Source organism: Plasmodium fragile, assembly GCF_000956335.1.
Source record: "Plasmodium fragile strain nilgiri unplaced genomic scaffold supercont1.14, whole genome shotgun sequence".
Lineage (NCBI taxonomy): Eukaryota > Apicomplexa > Aconoidasida > Haemosporida > Plasmodiidae > Plasmodium > Plasmodium fragile.
This window is the reverse complement of record NW_012192594.1, coordinates 339,179-359,973: the sequence shown is the minus strand read 5'-3', so window position 1 is coordinate 359,973 and position 20,795 is coordinate 339,179. Positions and strand designations below refer to the sequence as shown.

At 30.0% G+C, this 20,795-nt stretch overlaps 4 protein-coding genes across 4 annotated transcripts; 2 read left to right on the top strand and 2 right to left on the bottom strand.

Moving 5' to 3' along the window:
• Nucleotides 1-4,843: 4,843 nt before the first annotated feature.
• On the top strand, nucleotides 4,844-6,222 carry AK88_01634 (uncharacterized protein; the record flags this gene model as incomplete). The annotated part of the gene is made up of 5 exons (XM_012479269.1): nucleotides 4,844-4,948; nucleotides 5,114-5,201; nucleotides 5,501-5,649; nucleotides 5,832-5,884; nucleotides 6,030-6,222. 5 exons carry the CDS (start codon nucleotides 4,844-4,846, stop codon nucleotides 6,220-6,222), a joined length of 588 nt encoding a protein of 195 aa, XP_012334692.1.
• A 399-nt stretch (nucleotides 6,223-6,621) lies between these two features.
• AK88_01633 (uncharacterized protein) lies at nucleotides 6,622-9,501 on the bottom strand (the record flags this gene model as incomplete). The annotated part of the gene is made up of 1 exon (XM_012479268.1): nucleotides 6,622-9,501. The coding sequence occupies one exon, from the start codon at nucleotides 9,499-9,501 to the stop codon at nucleotides 6,622-6,624; it is 2,880 nt and encodes a 959-aa protein (XP_012334691.1).
• A 1,501-nt stretch (nucleotides 9,502-11,002) lies between these two features.
• AK88_01632 (uncharacterized protein) lies at nucleotides 11,003-17,708 on the bottom strand (the record flags this gene model as incomplete). Its single annotated transcript, XM_012479267.1, has 3 exons — nucleotides 11,003-11,203; nucleotides 11,489-17,292; nucleotides 17,537-17,708. The coding sequence occupies 3 exons, from the start codon at nucleotides 17,706-17,708 to the stop codon at nucleotides 11,003-11,005; spliced, it is 6,177 nt and encodes a 2,058-aa protein (XP_012334690.1).
• Nucleotides 17,709-20,019: 2,311 nt separating this feature from the next.
• Nucleotides 20,020-20,448, top strand: AK88_01631 (thioredoxin-like protein 4A; the record flags this gene model as incomplete). Its single annotated transcript, XM_012479266.1, has 1 exon — nucleotides 20,020-20,448. One exon carries the CDS (start codon nucleotides 20,020-20,022, stop codon nucleotides 20,446-20,448), a length of 429 nt encoding a protein of 142 aa, XP_012334689.1.
• Between the last annotated feature and the right edge of the window lie 347 nt (nucleotides 20,449-20,795).

Here is a 20,795-nt window from a genome sequence, read left to right as displayed (position 1 = left end):
TAAATATTCGTGTGTTGTTGCAAAAATATATATAATATATGAATTTTTTAAATTGCTCTCAGTTTTGCGCTATCCTATAGAGCTCATCTGATAAATGCCTTATTTATATTTGTTTTCTGTTTCTTTCCTTTTATTAAAAAATTTTATTTAAATAATCTCTCGCGTAATGCACATATAACACAGTTTTACATGAAGATTATTATACCATTTTTCATCAACGTGAAAAAAAACAAATACTATTTTATTGCATTGCACATAATTTTTACTTTTCCATAATTGTGTACTTCGTTTGTACACTTTATAATATAAAAAGGGATTATATCTGAAAAAATATTCACCTTCGGCTATTGTAAATTAGGATTAGCAAAAATTCTTACGTAACCCTATCATTGACTATTTACCTAATAACAACTGGTTCTATGTTTTTTGTGCTTTGTTTCATGTTACACGCGTTTATACCTAATTTCTTTCTGAAATCGTGAAATGAATAACATGAAATATGTGTATAGAATGAAAAAAAAGGAACCTAAAAATAAAGTTTTCGCTAACATGTATAAACGTTTCTACATTCTTAAATAAGATTATGCGTTTTTTTTTCTCTGGAGGCTTCCTCAAAAATAGGAATGGGAAAAATAACATGAAAGTGATTTTCGCAAATAAGGCTGTTACTTAAGTTTTGTCATATGGTTATTAGTATATACCATTTTGTTGACACTTGCATAAACACACACTGATGTGCTGAAATTTTAAGTGTATACAGTGTCACTAAAACTGTTACTAATAAATAAGTGCTCATTTAAAAAATGGAGACCTTTTGCAATTTACCCTTAATAAAGATGATAAATAATATAATATAACTGCATATGAATGATGTTATATGATAACATTTCGGAAAAATCAACCTTTTTCCGTGCAGTGTTCTCTTCTTTATCTAAAACCATCATCACAAAGGCGTCAATGTTTACAATTCCGTTACAACTTTTACTCATAGTACTAACAGCTGTTCTGTGCAATTATCACACTATTACAAATAAGCGCTCTTAAGATTAACAAACATAAAAATGCATTTGTAATTTACATATATTTCTATTGTCTTGTCCTTTCTTTAGCCTTTAAATTGTTAATTCTCTTAGTTCTATCAACTTTAGTCCATCCATCATAAACTTTTTCGTGAAAGCAGATAACAGTGTTATTTTGTTAAACAGTTTTTGTTCACTGTATATATATTTATTAATTCATTTAAGGGGAACATTTATGTCATAATGGAATGGCATTGCAATAAGTGACTGGTCATTTTTTAACATTTTCTATGGTTCATTTAACCAGAGTAATAACCACAAATATATGCCATTTTTGTTCGTCTCTTTATTATTATATTAATGTTTTATGATAAACACAGTAATTAATGGGTAAGTAATTTTTAACCATTTAAAGTAAACACACAATAACAACCAAGGGGAAATTGGTTTAAGTTTTCAAAATATTGTAAGTAAATCATTCACATACAGAAATTTTGTCGAATGCATGTCTAAGTAGTCATAAAAAAAATGAGATGACAATTATTTATCAAATACACATAAATATGTATTCATTTTTAAAGATAAAACGTACAAACCTAAAAAATATAAAACGAATATTAATTCGTTCATTAGTGTTAACATGACCCTTGAAAGTTTCTTAGGTGTAGGTGACAAAACACGGAATATACATATTTAAATTTGTTAATACCTTCCCCAAGCACATGACAACCTTATAAATGCATTTTTGAAAATAATTTTTTATTAAGAATTATACAGAAGCATTTAATATAAGAATTAAGTGTAAAAGTGTATACAAGTGTTCAATTGTAAAAAATTGCTAACTAAAGGTCTCATACTAATTCTTAAAAATGATTATATAGTATATTAAAATGAAATGAAGTGTATGCATTCATAAGAAATATTATAAACGATAGAACACTACAAGACGACACATTCTGCCATGGTTTCGCTCTTTTTCTAAAATGTTTCAAGTTTTTATTAGAAATTTTTCTTTAAACGTAATTAGGTTCGTGAAATAAGTGCATTGTTATGTTAGAAAACATTCTCTAAAGATTATTCTTGTCATATTGAATTGAAGAATATTTTATAATTCTGCAAGATCAAATTAGATACAATAATATGATATATTATTTTTCACATAAAAAAACGGTTCATTGTAAATATTTCATCTTATGCTTCATTTTACAAAATATGAACTAATTTAGCATAGTATTCATATATATATGAAGCTTTGTGTTACAGGGAATGGTGTGTATCATAATTCGTTAAACCCTTTATATTACGGCAATAATTTTATTTTTGATACATAACAAATTGCATAATCATGTCCTTCGAACATGTTTAGAACTAATATAATATTATTAAATGTGTATGTATTAATTTCAAATTTAATACAAATAATTAAATAATTTATTGTATTAAAAATGCTAATATATTAACTGTTCGAAAGCTGAATTTACTTATTTTATAATAAGGAAAAGCTTGTTATAATATGTAAACTTGTCTTTTTTATTAAATAAAATTATAATAAGTAAATAAATTAATTAATTTATTATAATAAAATAAAATAATTAATAAATAAATATATTAAAATTGTAATTTTATTTAATTAAATAATAATAAAATAAATTATGTTAAATTATTTTTATTATTAATTATTAATAACAATAATAATAAAAATAAATAATAATATAAATTAATTAATTATAAATAAATAAAATAAAAAATAAATATATATATTTATATTTCGTAAAAAAAATAATAATTAATTTAAACAAATAATTTAATTAATGATATTATTTTAAAATAAATAAATAATTAATGAATTAAAAAAATGTGTATTGATTAAATAATAAAATAATTATATTAATTATATAAATAACATTAAAATTATATAATATAATTAATTAAACTATATATATACATATACATATATAATAAACAAAATTATTATTTAAATAAATATTTAATATATTAATTTATTTATTATATATATTAAATTTAAATATATTGTTATTTTAAAATAATTTAATAATTTAATTTTATAATTTCATTTTTATTTATTCATTATTATTATATATATTTTTTTTAATATTTTAATTAATTTATAATATGATATTAATAATGGATATTATATTAAAATCAAATTATTATATTAGTAAATATGTTGTATTATTTATATATCTATTGTTTTATTTATTAAATAATTAATTAAAATGTTATATTATTTTATTTTAAAGTATATATTTAATCATAATAATTAAATTATATTAAGTTTTAATTAATTATTAAATAAAATCATAAATAATATAATTAAAATGTCTATTTTCGGAATTAATTCTTATTATTAATTTATTAGTTTACATATATTATAAAATAATATATATTATATTCTTACCTAATTAAAATAATTTATAATTATTTTTAATATATATAAATTAATATATGAATTTAATTATTAATTTATTTTAGTATACAATTAAATATAATATATTTATTAATTTATTTTAATATAATAATTAATGTATACTAATAAATCATTTTAAAGCTTATATTATTATATTATTAAATTAATTATTTTTTATTTAAATATATAATAATAAATAATTTTTTTTTTTTTTTATTAATATTAGTTAATAGTTAATTTATTATTTTTTATTTATTTATTTTTTTTTTTTTTTGTATAACTATATAATAAATTAAAACATATTCATATTGTATTATTCACATAATTGCTATATTAACTTTATTCAACTAAATTAATTAAATTATTATATATTTATTCATTTTATAATTTAAAGAAATTCTATTTAAATAATTTAATTAAATTACAATTTTTATATTATATATATTTTATAAATAGATTTAGGAATTAAATAAATTATTAAATTAAAATATTATACATTAATTTATTTTAGTTCTTAGTATTTATTTTTAACTTATTGTAATATTAATTCTTTTTATATATTTTTTTTACTTCATTTTTTTATTTATATTAAATTATTATTCAATATTTTCCCTAATTAAATGGTTACATTTATTATATTTTATTTATTTTATTTTTTATTAATATAATTAATATTTGTGTCATAAAAATTATTATATTTTTATTTATTTAAAATTTAATATTATTACTTTGTATAATAAATTTAGTTATTATATGTTGTAAGTATAAAAAAGTATGTTTTAGTAATTAATTTAATTATTTGTTTTATTGTAATTAAATTATTTATTTTATAAAATTAATTAATATAATTATATTATAAATATAACATTTTATATATTTAATAATAAATGTTAATTTATTATTATATTTTTTAATTAATTATAATTTATCTTAATTGTTTTATTTAATTAATTTAAATTATTATATCTTTTATATTAATTAGTCATTTTTGTTAATTTTTATTATATGTTTTTTAAATTAATTATCTTTTTTTTTTTAAATGATTAATAGAAGCATTTATTTATTTTATTATATTTTTTTAATAGTCAGTATGTTTTACTAAATATTATAACACATTTCTTGTTCTATAAAATAATCAATATCATATTTTTAATTGTAATTTCCTATTAAGCATATTTGTGATATTCATGAGGTGTGTGACTATATATTGATGATATTCTTTATTTGATATGGAAATTATACTTTTATATAAATAAAGTGCCCTTTCTTTGTAGTGCTATTCCATTAATATTTTTGTTGTCTAATTCTTTACCTTTAATCATATGATTTTATGTCTTATAGTTAAATAGTAAATTTAGTAAAGCTTCCTTTTATGCTCATTTTTTTTTCTTAAACGATGAATGACATGATTGTTTGTAAAAGAAAAGATCTTCTTTATCACATCTATGGTTGTTTTGATGTGTGCATATTGTCAGTGTTATTTATTTATGTTAATCTATTGGTAATTATACACAATGTGATACGAGTACTTTGATTTGTGCAATAATGTTAAAGCTGTTGCTTTGTAGTATACTATATGATTATACGATGAAAACACTTTATTGATTAAGACATTCTTCCACAAACTTTTTTCTTTACAAATGCTCTATATATGCATTATATGTAGTTTGGAGGTCCTTGTGATAATTACGCTATAAGTTATATTGAATTTAAGTATATTAGTTATGGGCATTTTAATACTAACGTTAGTGTTAGTGGGAAAAACCTTTGCAGTGTTTTCATATAACAGTTAACTAAATGAATTAAAAATAAAAATGTCGTGTACTTTCTGTAAGAGTCACTTTGATGAAATTTCCTATAGTTCTTTTTTTTAAAGAATAGCACAAAAAAGTAGTGCTCAAAAGCATATTTCATATAGATTGTATAACACGACGCCATATAATTGTGCAATACAGCGAATTTAAGCCTTTTTCGGCAACCTTTTAAATAATAAATTAGAACCTGGGTATTCCTCTATTTCAAGTGAATTCTCTTTTAATATATTTCCTTTAAGACAAAATTATTATTGAGGAAAAGGTGAATTTTGAAAAGAAACATAAAGCACCTACACATAAGAGCGATATTTTGCATATAACAAATATATCATTTACCCTTAAGCACGTGTTAACGCTTCATGGACTAATTTTCAAAAACATTCAACCAGTGGAAACTTTGCGTGTAGTTCTTTCTTTATAATTTCTATTAATTTATTCTTCACATATATACCGTAGTTAAAGACACAAAAAAGGGAATAAGACAATGTACAACTGCAGACTGTACACAATGTTTAAGTTTAAGCGTATCAAAAAATGCTCCAAATGCACTAATTCATTTTTTAAAAACAGAACATTTTTTATGAATTACACCAGTGTTTGTCAATGCTTTATATATATATAAAGTAATTTTACTGCTAACGTGGAGCCCTAATACTTTACATTTTTGTTTGCTCCTGTTATATAAAATGAACTTTGTATAACATGGATTTTTACTTCAAAACTTAAAAATATATCTTACCATCACGTATTAAAGTTTCCTGTATTTAGTGAGCATTCTATAACTTTAATGAATGATTTTCACAGAAATTTTGTCACAAATTCGCGCTTACATGAAAACACAAAAGTATGCAACAATTTGCTTGCGTTTTCGAAAAGGAACAGTATGTGCAATAGTTCACTTTCACTTGTTCAGTACAATTTTAAAGAAAACCTTTATGTTTTATTCGTATATTTCATGTAGTAGATGTATGCTCATAAAAATAAGAATCTGTTATTATTCATTTGAAAGAACTTGTATTTGTTATCCATAACCTTCTGAATTGGAGACAACACATATGGTGTATCATTCGATTTTTTAAATTGTTTAATTGTTAATATATAAACACAGTTTTTATCGAAATAAAAATGAATACTGTACCTTTAAGACAATGTTAATAAAAATAATTTTATCGTGATATTGTAACAATAGGAAGAGTCAGGTCTACATGCATTATTACTCCAATGTTTTAAACGCATAAACAGCAGTCAATGGTGAATGAAGTACATTAATTGAAAGAAAAAAAAATAAAAAATAAGACAAAACTTTTATTATTAATAAAATTCATTGAATACAACTAATGTGAGAAAAAAAAAAAATGACCTATAACTTCAGTCTAGGATTTTTAGAACATGATAGAAAATGAGATCTCCATGTATCTATTTCAAAAGATTCAATGCAAAGTGAACAATAATAACAAGAAAGAAATTCAGTTTTTTTAGCACTACATTCATTCATTACATGAGAATCTAATAAATTCTTCTTTACAATTTTATTGCAGTATTCACACGTTTCATACATATAACTATGTGAACACTCGGATAAAAAGTGATCATGAATGACAACTAATTCAACGATTAGAAAACAATTTGGACAGGTACACAGCATAGGACATTTTTTAATCCAATGCTTTTCTAAACCTATTTCTGTGAAAGATTCATCTGTCTTAAAGCAATATTTACATGTGAAAGCGGGAACATAAGCTTCACTGTTCTCGTCAGTCTTTGTCGAATCTTCGACATATTCTCCTTCATCCATTACTTTTTCCTTTTTTACAAAATTATTTTGTTCCCCTTTTGAAATGCTTTCGTGTTTTGTGTGTTCACCAATACTATACTTTTTATGTAAACCGCTTAAAGGTATGAAATCCGTTTTGGTTTCTTTGCCCTGGATTGAATCAATATATTGCGGTTTTTCACTTTCTTCTTTTTGCTTATCCTCAATTTTCTCCTCAAGCTCTTTAATTTCACTAGGGCATGTTTCCTTTTTTAAATCGCTATTCTCCACTGTTGTTAATTTTGAACGTCTGTCTGTTTGTTTATTGTCATTAGTATTTTTTACTAAAGTAGAGTAATATTCTCTTTTGTTACTGTCCATAACATTGTCTCTAATGTCACCGGTCTCATGAACCCTTTTGATATTGTTTTCATATGCAGTAATGTCTTGCGTTTTCAGATATGTATTATTTATGTAATTCTTATTTAATAATTCATCATTATTTACAAACATACAACTTTTTTCGGGTGTCTCACTTTCAATTTCCTTTTTTTCATTATTGCCCTTCATTGACATTTTCATTTTTTCCTTTTCTTCTTGATTTACGCGATTTATTATAAGATTTTTGGTATCAAATGAAACGTTTAATAAAAATTCTTCAAACAGTTCATTTTTATTTTCCACCCTGTTGTATATATTTACAAAAAAGTCCAAGGATGTTTGTTTAATGGGTTCAACATCTACTTCCAGAAACATGGATATAATTTCTAGAACTTTCTTCAAATTAATATCATTTTTCACAGATGCATAATATTTATTTATCAAGCAGTAGTAAAAACTCATTAAGCTAACAATTATTTTTTCATTTGTTTGGGACGTCGTGTCTCCAGAGAATAGGTAAAACAACATTGATAATATGGTTGAAAACACACTTTTGAAAGAAATGAAATTGTTATGTAGCATCATCATTATTGTTTTTATACAAATATCTACAACGTCAAGGTTAGAATCATCTAGACGTTTCAAAAGTGCTGAAATTATGCATTTTATGTACTTTGCACTTTTGCTATTAGACTTATCAGCATCTATGTTGTCTACTTTAACAAAATAATCTTGGAACAAAATTAGCATTTTTTCCAAAGTGACAACACTTTTTATAAATATGTTGTAACATGGATCTGATATTCCTCTTTTAATAATTAAGCACAAGGGTTCTATATTATTATGCCACAAATTTTTATTTCTTTTACCATGATCTTCGAATGGTTTGTAGGATAAGTCAAAGCCCAATTCCCTTCTCTTTTCGTCATCACTACAGATGAATAGAAGAACATTGTTTAAATCTAGACCGTTATAATTTTTAGCATTGCACTGATCAAGAAGACCGGATTTTTTTTTTATAATTTTTATATTTTCACTAGACATAATTTTATTTATCTCTTTTTCATAAAATTCGAGTTCTTTGTAGTAGAGAGATAGCCATTCACAATACCATTTTCTGGAACAGTCATGTACAATTTCTAATTCTTCTATATTTTTTATTATAATTTTTATCTTTACTTCTTTCTCCTTTAGCCTTTTAGCTTTCCCATAATTTTCTTCTTTAACGTAGTTCTTTTTTTTTTCTTTTAAAAACGTGATTACATTTTTTAAAAAAACAAAAAGATTTACAATTTTTTTAAGTTCACTTGCCACGTTGTACTCTTCTTTTGCCACACATTCTCCTTTTAATTTTTCTAAGCACTTTATTTTATTCTCTAATTTCTCATATAAACAATTGATTTTATTTTTATCACCTTTAGAATAAGACCTTTTGAAACTGCCCCGGTGAGTTTCTCCATCTGAAAATTTGTCTACCACATTATTATCGGTGATGTTGGACCTGTGTACATTTCCCCCTTTTGTTCTTAACAGTGCTTTTTTAATATTTACCATGTTATCATTATAATCTTCATTTTTGTTATACGCTAAAGATGTTAGCTTAAGAAATGCAGGTGTTATTTCAGACATAATTTTCAATGGTATTTCTTCAGGAATTATATTGATGTAGTACAGTCCAACTTGTGCATGAGTGTTTAAATAGTTACTATATGGATTATAAAGTTTTAATTTGATAAACGTACATTTTATGGTGCATGGTAAATATACATATTTCAGTTCTCTAGCACAATAGCTTGTTGAAGTGTTGTCATTAAATCTGAAGAAGCCAGCTTTCAAGTAATCCTTATTATCGTTTGATACAAAAATTTCAATTTTCTTGCTAATGGTATATTCATGAGACAAAAATTCTAAATATTTTATTTTGGACGGTTTGATTTGTAAAATAATTTCTTGGGGGTATATACAGTTCTTTTCGCTTAGCCATGGTTTATAAATTTCCCCATCTGTGTTTTTTAGTAGATTCGTAACATCATGGTCTTTATCATTGGATGATGTGCTTAATATTTTATATTTTAATTTCAAACTATCTTTGTCTTTTGAGCCCATTTTTAAAGATTATACAATTTAGCTTTATGTATTCTTCTCTTTAGCATTTAAAACAAAAAAAAAAATTACACATGACCTTGACGTATTGTAATTAAAAATGAAATTCTTAGTTAATTGTTAAATAGACACAATAGCTTTAAATAATTTATCCTATATGTGATAAATTCCTTTGGTTAAACAATATACAGAAGTTTAATTTCTTTTGTATTTTTTTTTTTTTTTTTAAAAGAGGACAATATGTGTATATATTAAATAAATTTTATGACAAAGGAGTAAATGATTTTATGAAAAAAATGAAGAAAAAACAAAAAAGATATTTTGTGTTTTATAATTTTGTACAATACGTTCATTTTATACCGTGGTCAGCGTTCGTTATAAACAAAAAAACTTTTAAAACTATTTCACGCTTACTCAGCAAGCAATTCACGGAAAATGCGCATAAAATAAGAAAAATGTTCAAGGTGTTGCAATAAGTGTCTGTCTGACATAACGTTTGCACTTAATACATGTTTTAAAAGGGATTGAAAAAAGATTGCAATTAAAAAAAAACAAAAAGTGTAGATTGGAACGTTCTTCCTGTTTACTGGCAAATAAGCGTATTTATTTATACACATTTGCGTAGAATTTGTGATAAAGTTCACTTTTAATGAATTGTGTATGTGTATATATATATATATAAAAAAAAAAAAAAATGCATCACACAAAAGTGACTGTTTGTTAACCGGTAAAATTACAAAATTTAAACTGGGTGTACACCCATCCTAAATGCGAAATGAAAAAAATAAACCTTAGGTGGAAAAAGGAAATTTTGTAAAAGTTACATTTGACTTCTTATTGTTTTATATCGAATTCTACAGTTAAATGACGTTGTAAATGCAGAGAAGGTATTTAAAAAAAAAATTATTTCTATTTTTTTCTTTGCCTTTTTTATTAAACTAAGACGTTAAAAAAAAAAGACAAATAAACTAGTTTTCATTGAATTCAAAATTATTTGGCGTCACGAATTATGGACGCGAAAATGTTTACGCGTGGCACGAAAAAACGAAATCACGACGCCATGAAATTCTATACCAAAAAAAAAAAATAAAATAATAAAATAACACGACAAAAAAAAAAAAAATAAAAAACGACATGCGGATGACTAAACATAAACAATTGTTCAAAATTTTTACCATTTTGCCATAAAAAAAAGTATACGCGGAGATGGGACAAGTTGCCCACTAGAAAGGTGAATAACTCGCGCACACACCTAAATGACATGTGTACATATTTGCAAATAAAAACTAAAAAACAATGGGTGTAAAATATGGTACACACAACATTGGTAGCTGCACGAAGCACGCCAACTCTTAGAATCAGCGAATGTTGCATGGAAAAAATAAAATAATTCAAAATGTCAGATAAAGCACGTTATAAGTCTTATACATCTTGCACATCTTTTACATGTGCTAAAGGGCGCTTAAAAAGAAACTTCGAAAATGCATGATTCGCAATTTCACAGTTAACCAAATAAAAAATCGGTTATAATACCGACGAACGAAAAAACTGTTAGACATCCCAGTAACAAGTAAGTTGTTTCTACATGGTATTTTTGGAGAAGGGCTGGGTACACATGAATCCTAATTTTCATGACTTCTATTTTGTCAGAGTTTTTCCTCACGTCTCCAACGATGTCGTTGCTGCGAAATATGTCATATAACTCCTTCAAAAGAGGGGGGGGGGGAAATAATACATATATATATGTGTGCATGTATAAGGGGTAAAAGTAAGGGAAGTCTCCACTTGCCCGACGTATGCATAAGGCTATTATGATAACACAATACGTCATCTAAAATGTGCAAAGGGGACTGTACGTACATTTTCTCACTTAGAATATGCATATGTTAAATGAGCACTGTGACACATGCACAGTTTCGTGTCACTTAAGTTTTAAGTTTTACATGTTTTATTTTGCTTTTCCTTTTTTTTTTTTTTTTTTTGTTCATACCTCCGTGTTTATAATTTCCTCATTGAGGCTAAATTTTAAGTTGGGTTTCCTTCGAGAAAGAACGCCACTGCCGCTTAGGTCACTTTTTTCAAATATACATCCCTTGAGTATTCCACTGGGACTTTCTAAACTTCCAGAAAAGGACCGTTTAATAAGAAGACCATTTTCTTCATGCAAACCTGAAGTAGAAATAGTGTTTTCTTTTTGGTGCTCAAAAGTAACAGTAGAATTGCACCTGTCTTCTTGGTTCAACTTTTCGTTCTGAGCATCGCTAGTCGTGTCTTTCTGTTTGTCACCTGCATCTACGCTTTTATTATTATTATTATCATCCGCATATTTTTCATTTCTTTCCAAAGGATTTCCAAATAAAAAAATGGAACAGAGGTGGTCCATATTTGTTTTATCATCTATCACAAAGTTGTTTGAATAAAAATGATCATATTTTTTCGAATCTAAAATTTTACTTCTACGGAAAGTATTGTAATAATGTTTGACGGGGCTAACATTGTCTATAATTTTAAAACAGCGAAAATCAACACAGTCCGTATGATCATGATCTTCATTTGTGCACATTTCTGGATTTTCCGAATGCAATTTAGTTGACAATGCGGAGTATATTTTTTCGAGTTTTTTTACAACATCTGGTTTTTCGATTTCTGCAGATGGGTCTTTCTCCTCGTTAAAGTTAACACATTTATTGCATTCCAAATTTGCGTCATTCGCAGGCGGTGAGAAATGATCTGCGCTATCTTCACCCTGCATTGCCTCATTATTGGCTCCCACGCTGTGCTGCCTTAAATCTACCATCTCATTTTGTTCAGATTCGAATTCACACAGATCTATACCACTAATCAATTTCGAAATGTCCTCAAATTTGTAGCACGTTTTTCGTCTTGGGTCTGCTGTGGATTTATATTTCACTAAATCTTTCACTGCCACATCTACGTTTGGGTTTGCTGTTTCCTCTTCATACGATTTCATTATATGTAGTATTGGTATTTCTAACTCTGCATTGTTTTCAGCAACTTGGTTTTTAGTCATCACTTGATCTACCTTCTCTTTATCCATTTGACTCGCCTCCCCCCCTTGCGCTATATCTGTGCATTTCTCATCATCGTAATAATTGAATATACACGATTCTTTGCTTATTTGTTTTCTAAATTCGTTAATTTGTTCTTTGTGTATTGCTTCTTTATGATTGCCTATTATCATATCCCCGTTTGCATGAAAGGAAGATTTTAATTTTTTCCTTTGCCTAACAAAAAGGGTGTTCTTCTTATGAAGCTCTTCATTGCAGTTATCCATCTCGTTCACAGAATCCTGGTGATATAAACTTTTCATTTTTCTTTGCGGCATAGCACCATGCTCAGGTAGCGATATAATTTCACATGATGCACACTTTTGTTTGTTAAAATTGTTTAGAAATGAAAAGGAAAGCAGATCATCTTTGTGCTCTCTCAAATATGGAGAATTCTGTCCACTATGAGTATTTTCACCTTGTTCTGTTGAAAGGGCACTGAAGTTATGCTGCTTCTCCCCCGCTAGTGCATCCGACTTGGAATGCTTAAGCAGAGCGTCTCGTTCATCTCTGTAGCTGGTGTTATTTATTAGCAGATTTATTTTGCACATGTTCATGTTAGCCTCACGATTGTTGGAAATTTCAGGAGCCAACACATCATCGAAATGAAAACTTTTTGAGTTTCCCCCAATGTGATCTGTTCTCATTTGGCTTACGTGTAACGACTGCCCTAGTTGCGAACTGTTCTTGTTTAAATACTGTTCTCCACTTAAATCTTTCAGATTATTCTTTAAAATTTCATCATCCTTTGAGTTTTCTTTCCTCAAATGAATGCTATACGTCCTTCCTTCCATGGCTTTATGCTCGAAATTCCCTGTTTCGTTTACTTGCACCTGTTGGATTGGCTCCAACAAGGATACCCTTTTGCTTCCAATCCAGTCTTTGTCAATGTGACTATTACTTTCACAGGTTTTGTCTAGAACAACATTCGGAATAGTAACAGCATCATCCTTTTCAAAAGAAAAAAATGTGTTTTCTTTATTAAGAGTATCATCCGCTTCTTCAACGAGCGTGTCTTCGACAAAGCACTTGTCATTGGTAGAACCCACCCCTAGGTTATTCCCATTAGATGCTCCCAGTTCGTTCTCTTGTTCGAACCTTTTTGAAGTGCTCTTAATAAAATTTTCTAGCGCATCCGATATGGTGTATTTGTAGTGGGACTTTAGTTTCTCCCTCTGACGCTTAAAGACTTGTTCGTGCTGTTCGAAACTCCTGTTTTTTCTTATGACCTCATTTTCTCTCACTTCCTCTCTTTCCATTTCATTCATGGCATCGTAATTTATTGCGGAGTCGCTAAAATTTCGCGCATACGGTATTATAGTGTTCTTAATTGTTGCGTTTATATTTTCGGACAACGTCGCATTTTCTTTCTGTGCATGTTCCTCGAAATGGACACAAAGAACGTTTCCTCCTTTCTTCTCCTTTTCTTTAAGTTTTATTTTTTCTGCACCGAGCGTACGTACATGTTCTGAATGTTTTCCTTCTGTTCCGTTTTGATCGACAAGGTCAACAGTGTCATTTAAGCACCCTTTTGCCTTTTCTCCGCCACTCGCTACGCACGCATTGTTACTTATAATTCTTATTTCATATAGGGGGGAAACTTGCGCTGAATATGGTTTGTTGACGCTTTCCACCACAGGTTGATGCAAATCTGCAGATGCCTTTTTTATGATTTGCCCAGTTTGTTGTTCATTCTCGTTAGTGCTTGGTAAAACTGGCTCTCCCTTTTGCGGCTCCACCGACTCAGTGTCTTCTCCATTTTCGTACTCAAATGGAAAATTTTCGAGCCCCTCACTGTTCCTATTGTCTACCACATTTTCAGTGTCACTTGTTGGATTCATGTTTCCTCTTTGTTCCCCTTTTTTTTCACGCACTGCTTCATCATTTACCATTATACTAAATTGGCTATTTTTCCTTGCGTGTACTTCTTCACTGTAAAGTTGCACATTGGGCGAGAACGATTTTTCCTTTTTCGTATGTTTTTCATCTTCCATAGCGAGTTGTTCCTTTGATTCTTCTTTAAATGTTACTCCTTTGGAATTTTTTCTTTTCATTTCTGAAGTTTCGTCTACGTCATTGCACAATTGAACCTCATCTGAAAACATTAATTTTTTCTTTACCTTTTTTACTTTTTGCATCTTAACATCTTCTACAATTCCATAGGAGCTATTTTCCCTTCCCCATGTGTCGTTATGTTGGTTTGTTCGGCTGAGCTGCTTCAAAAAGGACATCTCTGTTCCTTCTGCACAAATGTCGTTATGTTTGGAGTGGCTCCCTTTTGTATATTGATCGCTACCCAGAGTGTCCCCCGTTTCCCCTCCATTTTCACCAGAACTGTAAACCCTTTTGGACTTGAAAAATTCGTGTGAAGAGCACTCCTCTATTTCGTCTGAAAACATCACGCCTTTTTTCTTCTTTTTCTTCTCCTTTTTTCCCAAACAAACACTGTTATTGGTGCCATCTCCATTCTGCTCATCCCTGTTTATGAGAAGTGGCTGCTCTTCGGTTGTGTCTCCTTGTTCATATACCCCCGCACTGCTGTTATAATTATTTGATAATTTAAAATCACTTGAGTTTCTCTCTGATAGGGAGTCACGCCCAGTGCTGTTGTGGGAGTAGCTTTTCGGTAAGCACTCTCCGTTTACGAATTTGAAGTAGGAGCTTCTGCTAATGGAAGAACATTTTGATTCTCTCTCATTGGCATACCGATTTAAGGACAAGGATCTTCTGTACCCTAGTGCCGCTTCCTCTTCCTCTTCCTGCTCTCCATCCTTACATTGCAGTTGATAATTATCATTCCCCTTCTCCTTCTCCATCTCATTATCGCTGTCCTCTACCTCGCGCGCTTCATCATTGTCGTCAAACGTATCGATTATATTGCCTAGAGCCTTTCGAATGTCCGAACTGCTGGAAAAGACTGTCTTTTTCCTGTTCACAATTGTATACTTTCTTAATGGGTTTTTGTAAAAGGACTTGTTTCTTTCACATGCTGATATGTAAGCAAATGCGGGAGACAGAAAATTACAAAATAGCCCACAAATTAGGCTTGTATAATTAAATGCATCTGAAAAAATCCTGCTATTCGAAAATATCCATGCAGATAAAAAAGGAGCAATGCATCCGAAAAAAAAAGCGGCGTTATCAGAGCATATGTCCAAATTCATTAAATCATAACGCATGGATATAGAACCGGTGATGACCTTAGGGGCTACAGCGACAAAGTTAAAGAGGTACAAAACTGAGGTGTTAATTTTCTGAAACGAATTGTTCAGACAAAATATAAGGCCAAATATAAAGTAGAAAATACTGCTCAAAATGACTGTGACCCAGATAGACTTGGATACATTTACATCATCCGTTATTTCATTTCCCCACGATGGGATGTTACTCACGAATCCGTAAGAGTCAATAAAATTGGCGAAGGTTTTTCCCATACAGTAGCTTTTGATTCCTTCTATCCTGCTTATCATGTAGTACAAATTTGTAAAGAACATTTTGTTTTGTTTCTGCACTTGTTCTCCCCTGTTAGGGTAATTTACCCCGCTAAATTTGTCCCCTATGTGATTGTTCTTCTGTTCTTCCCTTTTCATCTCCCCCTTTTTGGTATGTCTCCACTCATGCCTTTTTCGACTTTCAACTCTCCCACTCCTGTTCTTCGGTGAGTAATAAATTTTGTATGCTGAATAAAAATGTTGCAACGAGGCAGCATTCTTGATATTTAATCTGTATAAGCAACTGGACACCGTGAAGTAAAAAATACTATTGCGAAAAATGTATGCCTTCTTTTGGTACAAAGGGTTTAGGGAAAGACAGGAGCAGGTGAATACTTTGCCTCTTCTCTGTAGTGAACCCTTTTGTACCTCCTTCTGAAAGTTTCTCAAATCATGATTCCTTCTAACCACCTTTTCATTTTCGCTAGTTTTTAGTGAAAAGGGATTTCTTGCCAACTTGTCCATAACTGGGCAATGATCAAAAAATGGATCAACTCTACACAACTGGGGATTTTTCGGAACATGATTTATTTCTTTATACTTGCGATAAAATTTCATCAAATCAGTTTCTAAATGAGCCCTATTTAATATTAAATTGTTATATACATCCACTTTGCCCAGTGACCCATTTTGGTCCATATAATTCTGGGAGAGCAAATATATAGTGGAGGAAACGGAAAGATACAAAAATGACGTCATAAAAATCATAAAAACAACATACTGATAATTTATAGTTTCTTCCAACCCTTTGGATGATAACTGTATACATATAATTGCATTAATAATGTAACCTATGGTAACCCCACCAATGACCACCGTTTCGTAGTGGCCTGTGCTGGAGTAATAATAGCCATTGTACATGGAATCCAAAAGAGACAGAGAGCACTTAGACACCTTTATCTGAGGATACACTTGAAATAAAATTGTACTTCCAAATAATTTAATAATAAAGATGTCTACTATTTTTGATATGACAAGTATGCCACAAATATTATTACATAAATTTCCTAAGTGATAGAGAAAGGAAACAAATTTATATTTTTCATTGGACATGAAATATTTTATAACTGCACTGTACTCTATTCTCTGCTCAAAATTCTTATTCTTTGGTATCATCGTCATGGCTCTTAATATCATGAGGCTGCAAAAAACAGCCACTGAACAGACGAACAGGTTTCCGAAAATCACGGGGATCCATCCTACTTCATTTATTAAGCTTGGAATGTCAAATAGGCCTGCGAATATATGTGTGTGAAAAAAGGGACAACACTGCGCGTGAGTACAGATTTTGTGCAGCACGGGTTTTATGAGACCCTTTGGGGTGTGGCTTTTAGGGAAGCTTATCATTTGGCTCACTCTGCCCCTGTTTCCGTTTTTCCCTTCTTTTTTTTTATGCCTTTTTTTTTTGTTGCGAGACCTACACCAGCTGCCACCACCCAAACCAGACAAACCGCTCACCATCCCTCAAATTTGTCCTACCTGATCCTATGCTCTGGTTAAATATATATATAAACGAAGCAAAGGGACCAATTGTTTTGGTGTATTTCCATGTTATGGTACGAAACCTCTTGCGGCTCCTCACAAAATTCTGTTTTCCATTTTTTTTTTTATAATTAAGAAGAGATATATTTGGTAACCATTTTATATTCATTTTCACAAAGGAACGTGCGAAATAAACTCACGACGGAGGAGGGGAAAAATGGATGGTGGAATCCAACCATTATGGTTAACATGGGGTGTGCGTATATAAATGTGTGGTCTCCTTGCCTTTACTTCAGTGTGTTGCACTGGGATTTCCCCGAAGTATGTTCTGAGCGCAGGTTACTATGTACATACAACTACACACATATACGCATGTGTGTACACACAGATATGCTCGTGTTTACGTGAATATAGTGACAACTTCGAGCGAAAAGGCAAAAATAAAATAAAATAATGCTTAGTACACAATGGAGTGGCGCGAAAAAGTTGCACGTGCATGTTAATTCGTTGCATTGCACAGTTCTACACATTTTACGTGGGCGCAAATAATGGTTACACGGGCAGCTGTACACATAATTAATTTGATCGAAAAGTACGCATGAAGTGGCTGTTTTGTTGCGAATTCGTAGTTTCCTTTTGTTTCCACTTCTGCAAGGACATTTTTTTCATTAAAGGAAATGAGAAGGTGTTAAAATGTTACAGTTGTTTTTAGTCCAAACACTCGTACACATTTGTGAATATGTTATGTAACATTTTGTCCCCCCTTTTAGCCAAGCTTTTTTTTTTTTTTTTTTTTTTTTGCTGTCGCGCGGGAAAATTTTCCTTGAATGAATTTTAAGCTAGCGCGGGACACACCTTAAGGTATATCTGTCATGTGGATGGGTAAATATACACATGCACATATGTAAACATGCAAATGTGTAAACATATATACACATGTGCAAGCTGAACAGTGTGTCACGTAAACTGGTTCCATTTAACAGGGTTTCCAAAAGCATCATCGATTAAACTGCTAACACGTGAAGGAAATAAGGTCCATTACAAATTGCTCATGACGTTGTTTTCTTAATGCAATGCGCTTCAATTTCGCGCAAGCTTAAAAAAAAAAAAAAAAAAAAAAAAAAAGAGAGAGAGAGAGGACGGTACACTTTTAAGTTCATGAGGACAATGTTTCCCACCGAATGGAAAAAGAAGCTGCAAATGGAATAAAAACTGGGAATTATACTTTTTTTTTTTTTTATTGTAGAACTGTTTAATTGGCCATATAAGAATTTATGTTAATTTAAAAAAAAAAAAAACAAATGCACAGCAAAATCGCGATTGAAGCGTTACATTTGCAAAACCCAATTTAAGAAGCATTTCGTGAAAAGAGCCTTTGCAGGACATAATTATATGTTCCATTTTTTTTTTCACTTTTAAAAGACAGTTTGAAGTGAAAGCTGTGCAGGTGAGGGTTAACCAATTTTGCCTATATATTAAAAATGGTTGTTTGGCTGTTAAATTTGGGCTCCTTGCTTGGTCGGTAAAACCTCTTCCCTGCCCATTCGTTTGATTCTCCCCAATTGGTCACACAATGAGGTAATGTTCGTCCTAATTCTATGAAGTTCCTTTCTTTTCAACCCATAAATTAATGCATTTTTAAAAAGAACTTACCCCAGCTGTTACACACACAACATGGGGACCATTTCATTGTTCCGTGTGTCAGTTTCGGCGAACTCTTTGTTCATCCCAGTTTGACTTCTTTTTGTGAAAACACGCTTAGGCAATATGACATAGTAAACAAAAATCAGTAGTGGGAAAAAATGTGCAATGTGGAACATATACACACACGATTGTCGGAAGGGGGGCGAAGGATATTTAAAAAGTGTTAAGAAAAAAAACTTACACATAAGTTGTCGCCATGTGGTGCTTTTGCGATAGAGCTCTATACGTACAAATACATGTGTAGATTTTTTCCGTTTTTTTTTTTTTTAACCAACTTTATATTTATTTTGGATTAATGTGGCTACTTTAAAAAGCTATTTGTTTGTTCATTTGTTTACTATTTTTTTTTTTTTTTTTTTTTTTGGGGCCCTTGTTCAGGTAAAACGTCGCTTTTACAAAATGGCTGTTCATTCCCAGTTGACAATCACGAAGGGGCAACAAACGTGAATGCTACTTTGGGGGCATTTTCTGATGCTGGAGAAAAGGGCAAATGTACGGTTTTGTATTGACGTTTTCGTTTTCTCTGCATCAACAACAGTGTGCAGTGTGAACATTTAAGCACCATTTGGAGTAATATCGTTATTGCAAACTGTTATTTTTATTGCGGCCATTTTTCGGCCATTTTTTTTGCAGCCTTTTAGCAAGCGTTTGGTAACTGTTTAGTCATTGTTTTTAGCAACATAGAAAGCAACGCTGTGGAAAGTTCTTACCCCTTCGTTCGAAATTACCTCGAACTGCTTTCCAGCCGTGTTGTACCCTACTTCTCCGCCGCCAAAATGTCGTTCATGCTGCAGCACTTAAACAGCGGCTGGGCCGTTGACCAGGCGATAATAAATGAGGAAGAAAGGCTCGTTTGCATTCGCTTCGGCCATGATTACGATCCCGACTGCATGAAAATGGATGAATTACTTTACAAGGTTGCTGAAGATATAAAAAATTTCTGTGTAATATATTTAGTAGATATAACTGAGGTACCAGAATTTAACACCATGTACGAGTTGTATGACCCAGTTTCCGTAATGTTTTTTTATCGCAACAAACATATGATGATAGATTTAGGCACTGGGAACAACAACAAAATTAACTGGCCCATGAATAATAAACAAGAGTTCATTGACATCGTTGAAACAATCTTTAGAGGTGCAAGAAAAGGAAGAGGGTTGGTTATATCACCGAAGGATTACTCAACCAAGTATAAGTACTGAATTGGTTGGAAAAAAAAAAAATGCATGTCTTGGTGGAAAATAGGTAAAGTAGGAAGATTAGGCAATGAAAAGGAATTCCCCCCCAATTGCACTTCCTTTTTTGTTTTGTTTTTTTTTTTTTTGAATGTAAAATTTATACACATTACCAGCTGTGGTTACTGCATTGCGTACTACTTTTCACCAGCTTCCTAGGAAATAAAAAGTCGATGGTGATATTAGTGCTCCTGTGAGTAACGGGCCCTTTTTATTAGGACTGATAACCCTTCCCCGCGCGTGTACATTTCATGTGTGTATATTTACTTTATTTATTGTGCGGGCCATTTACCAAAAAAAAAAATGTGGAACTT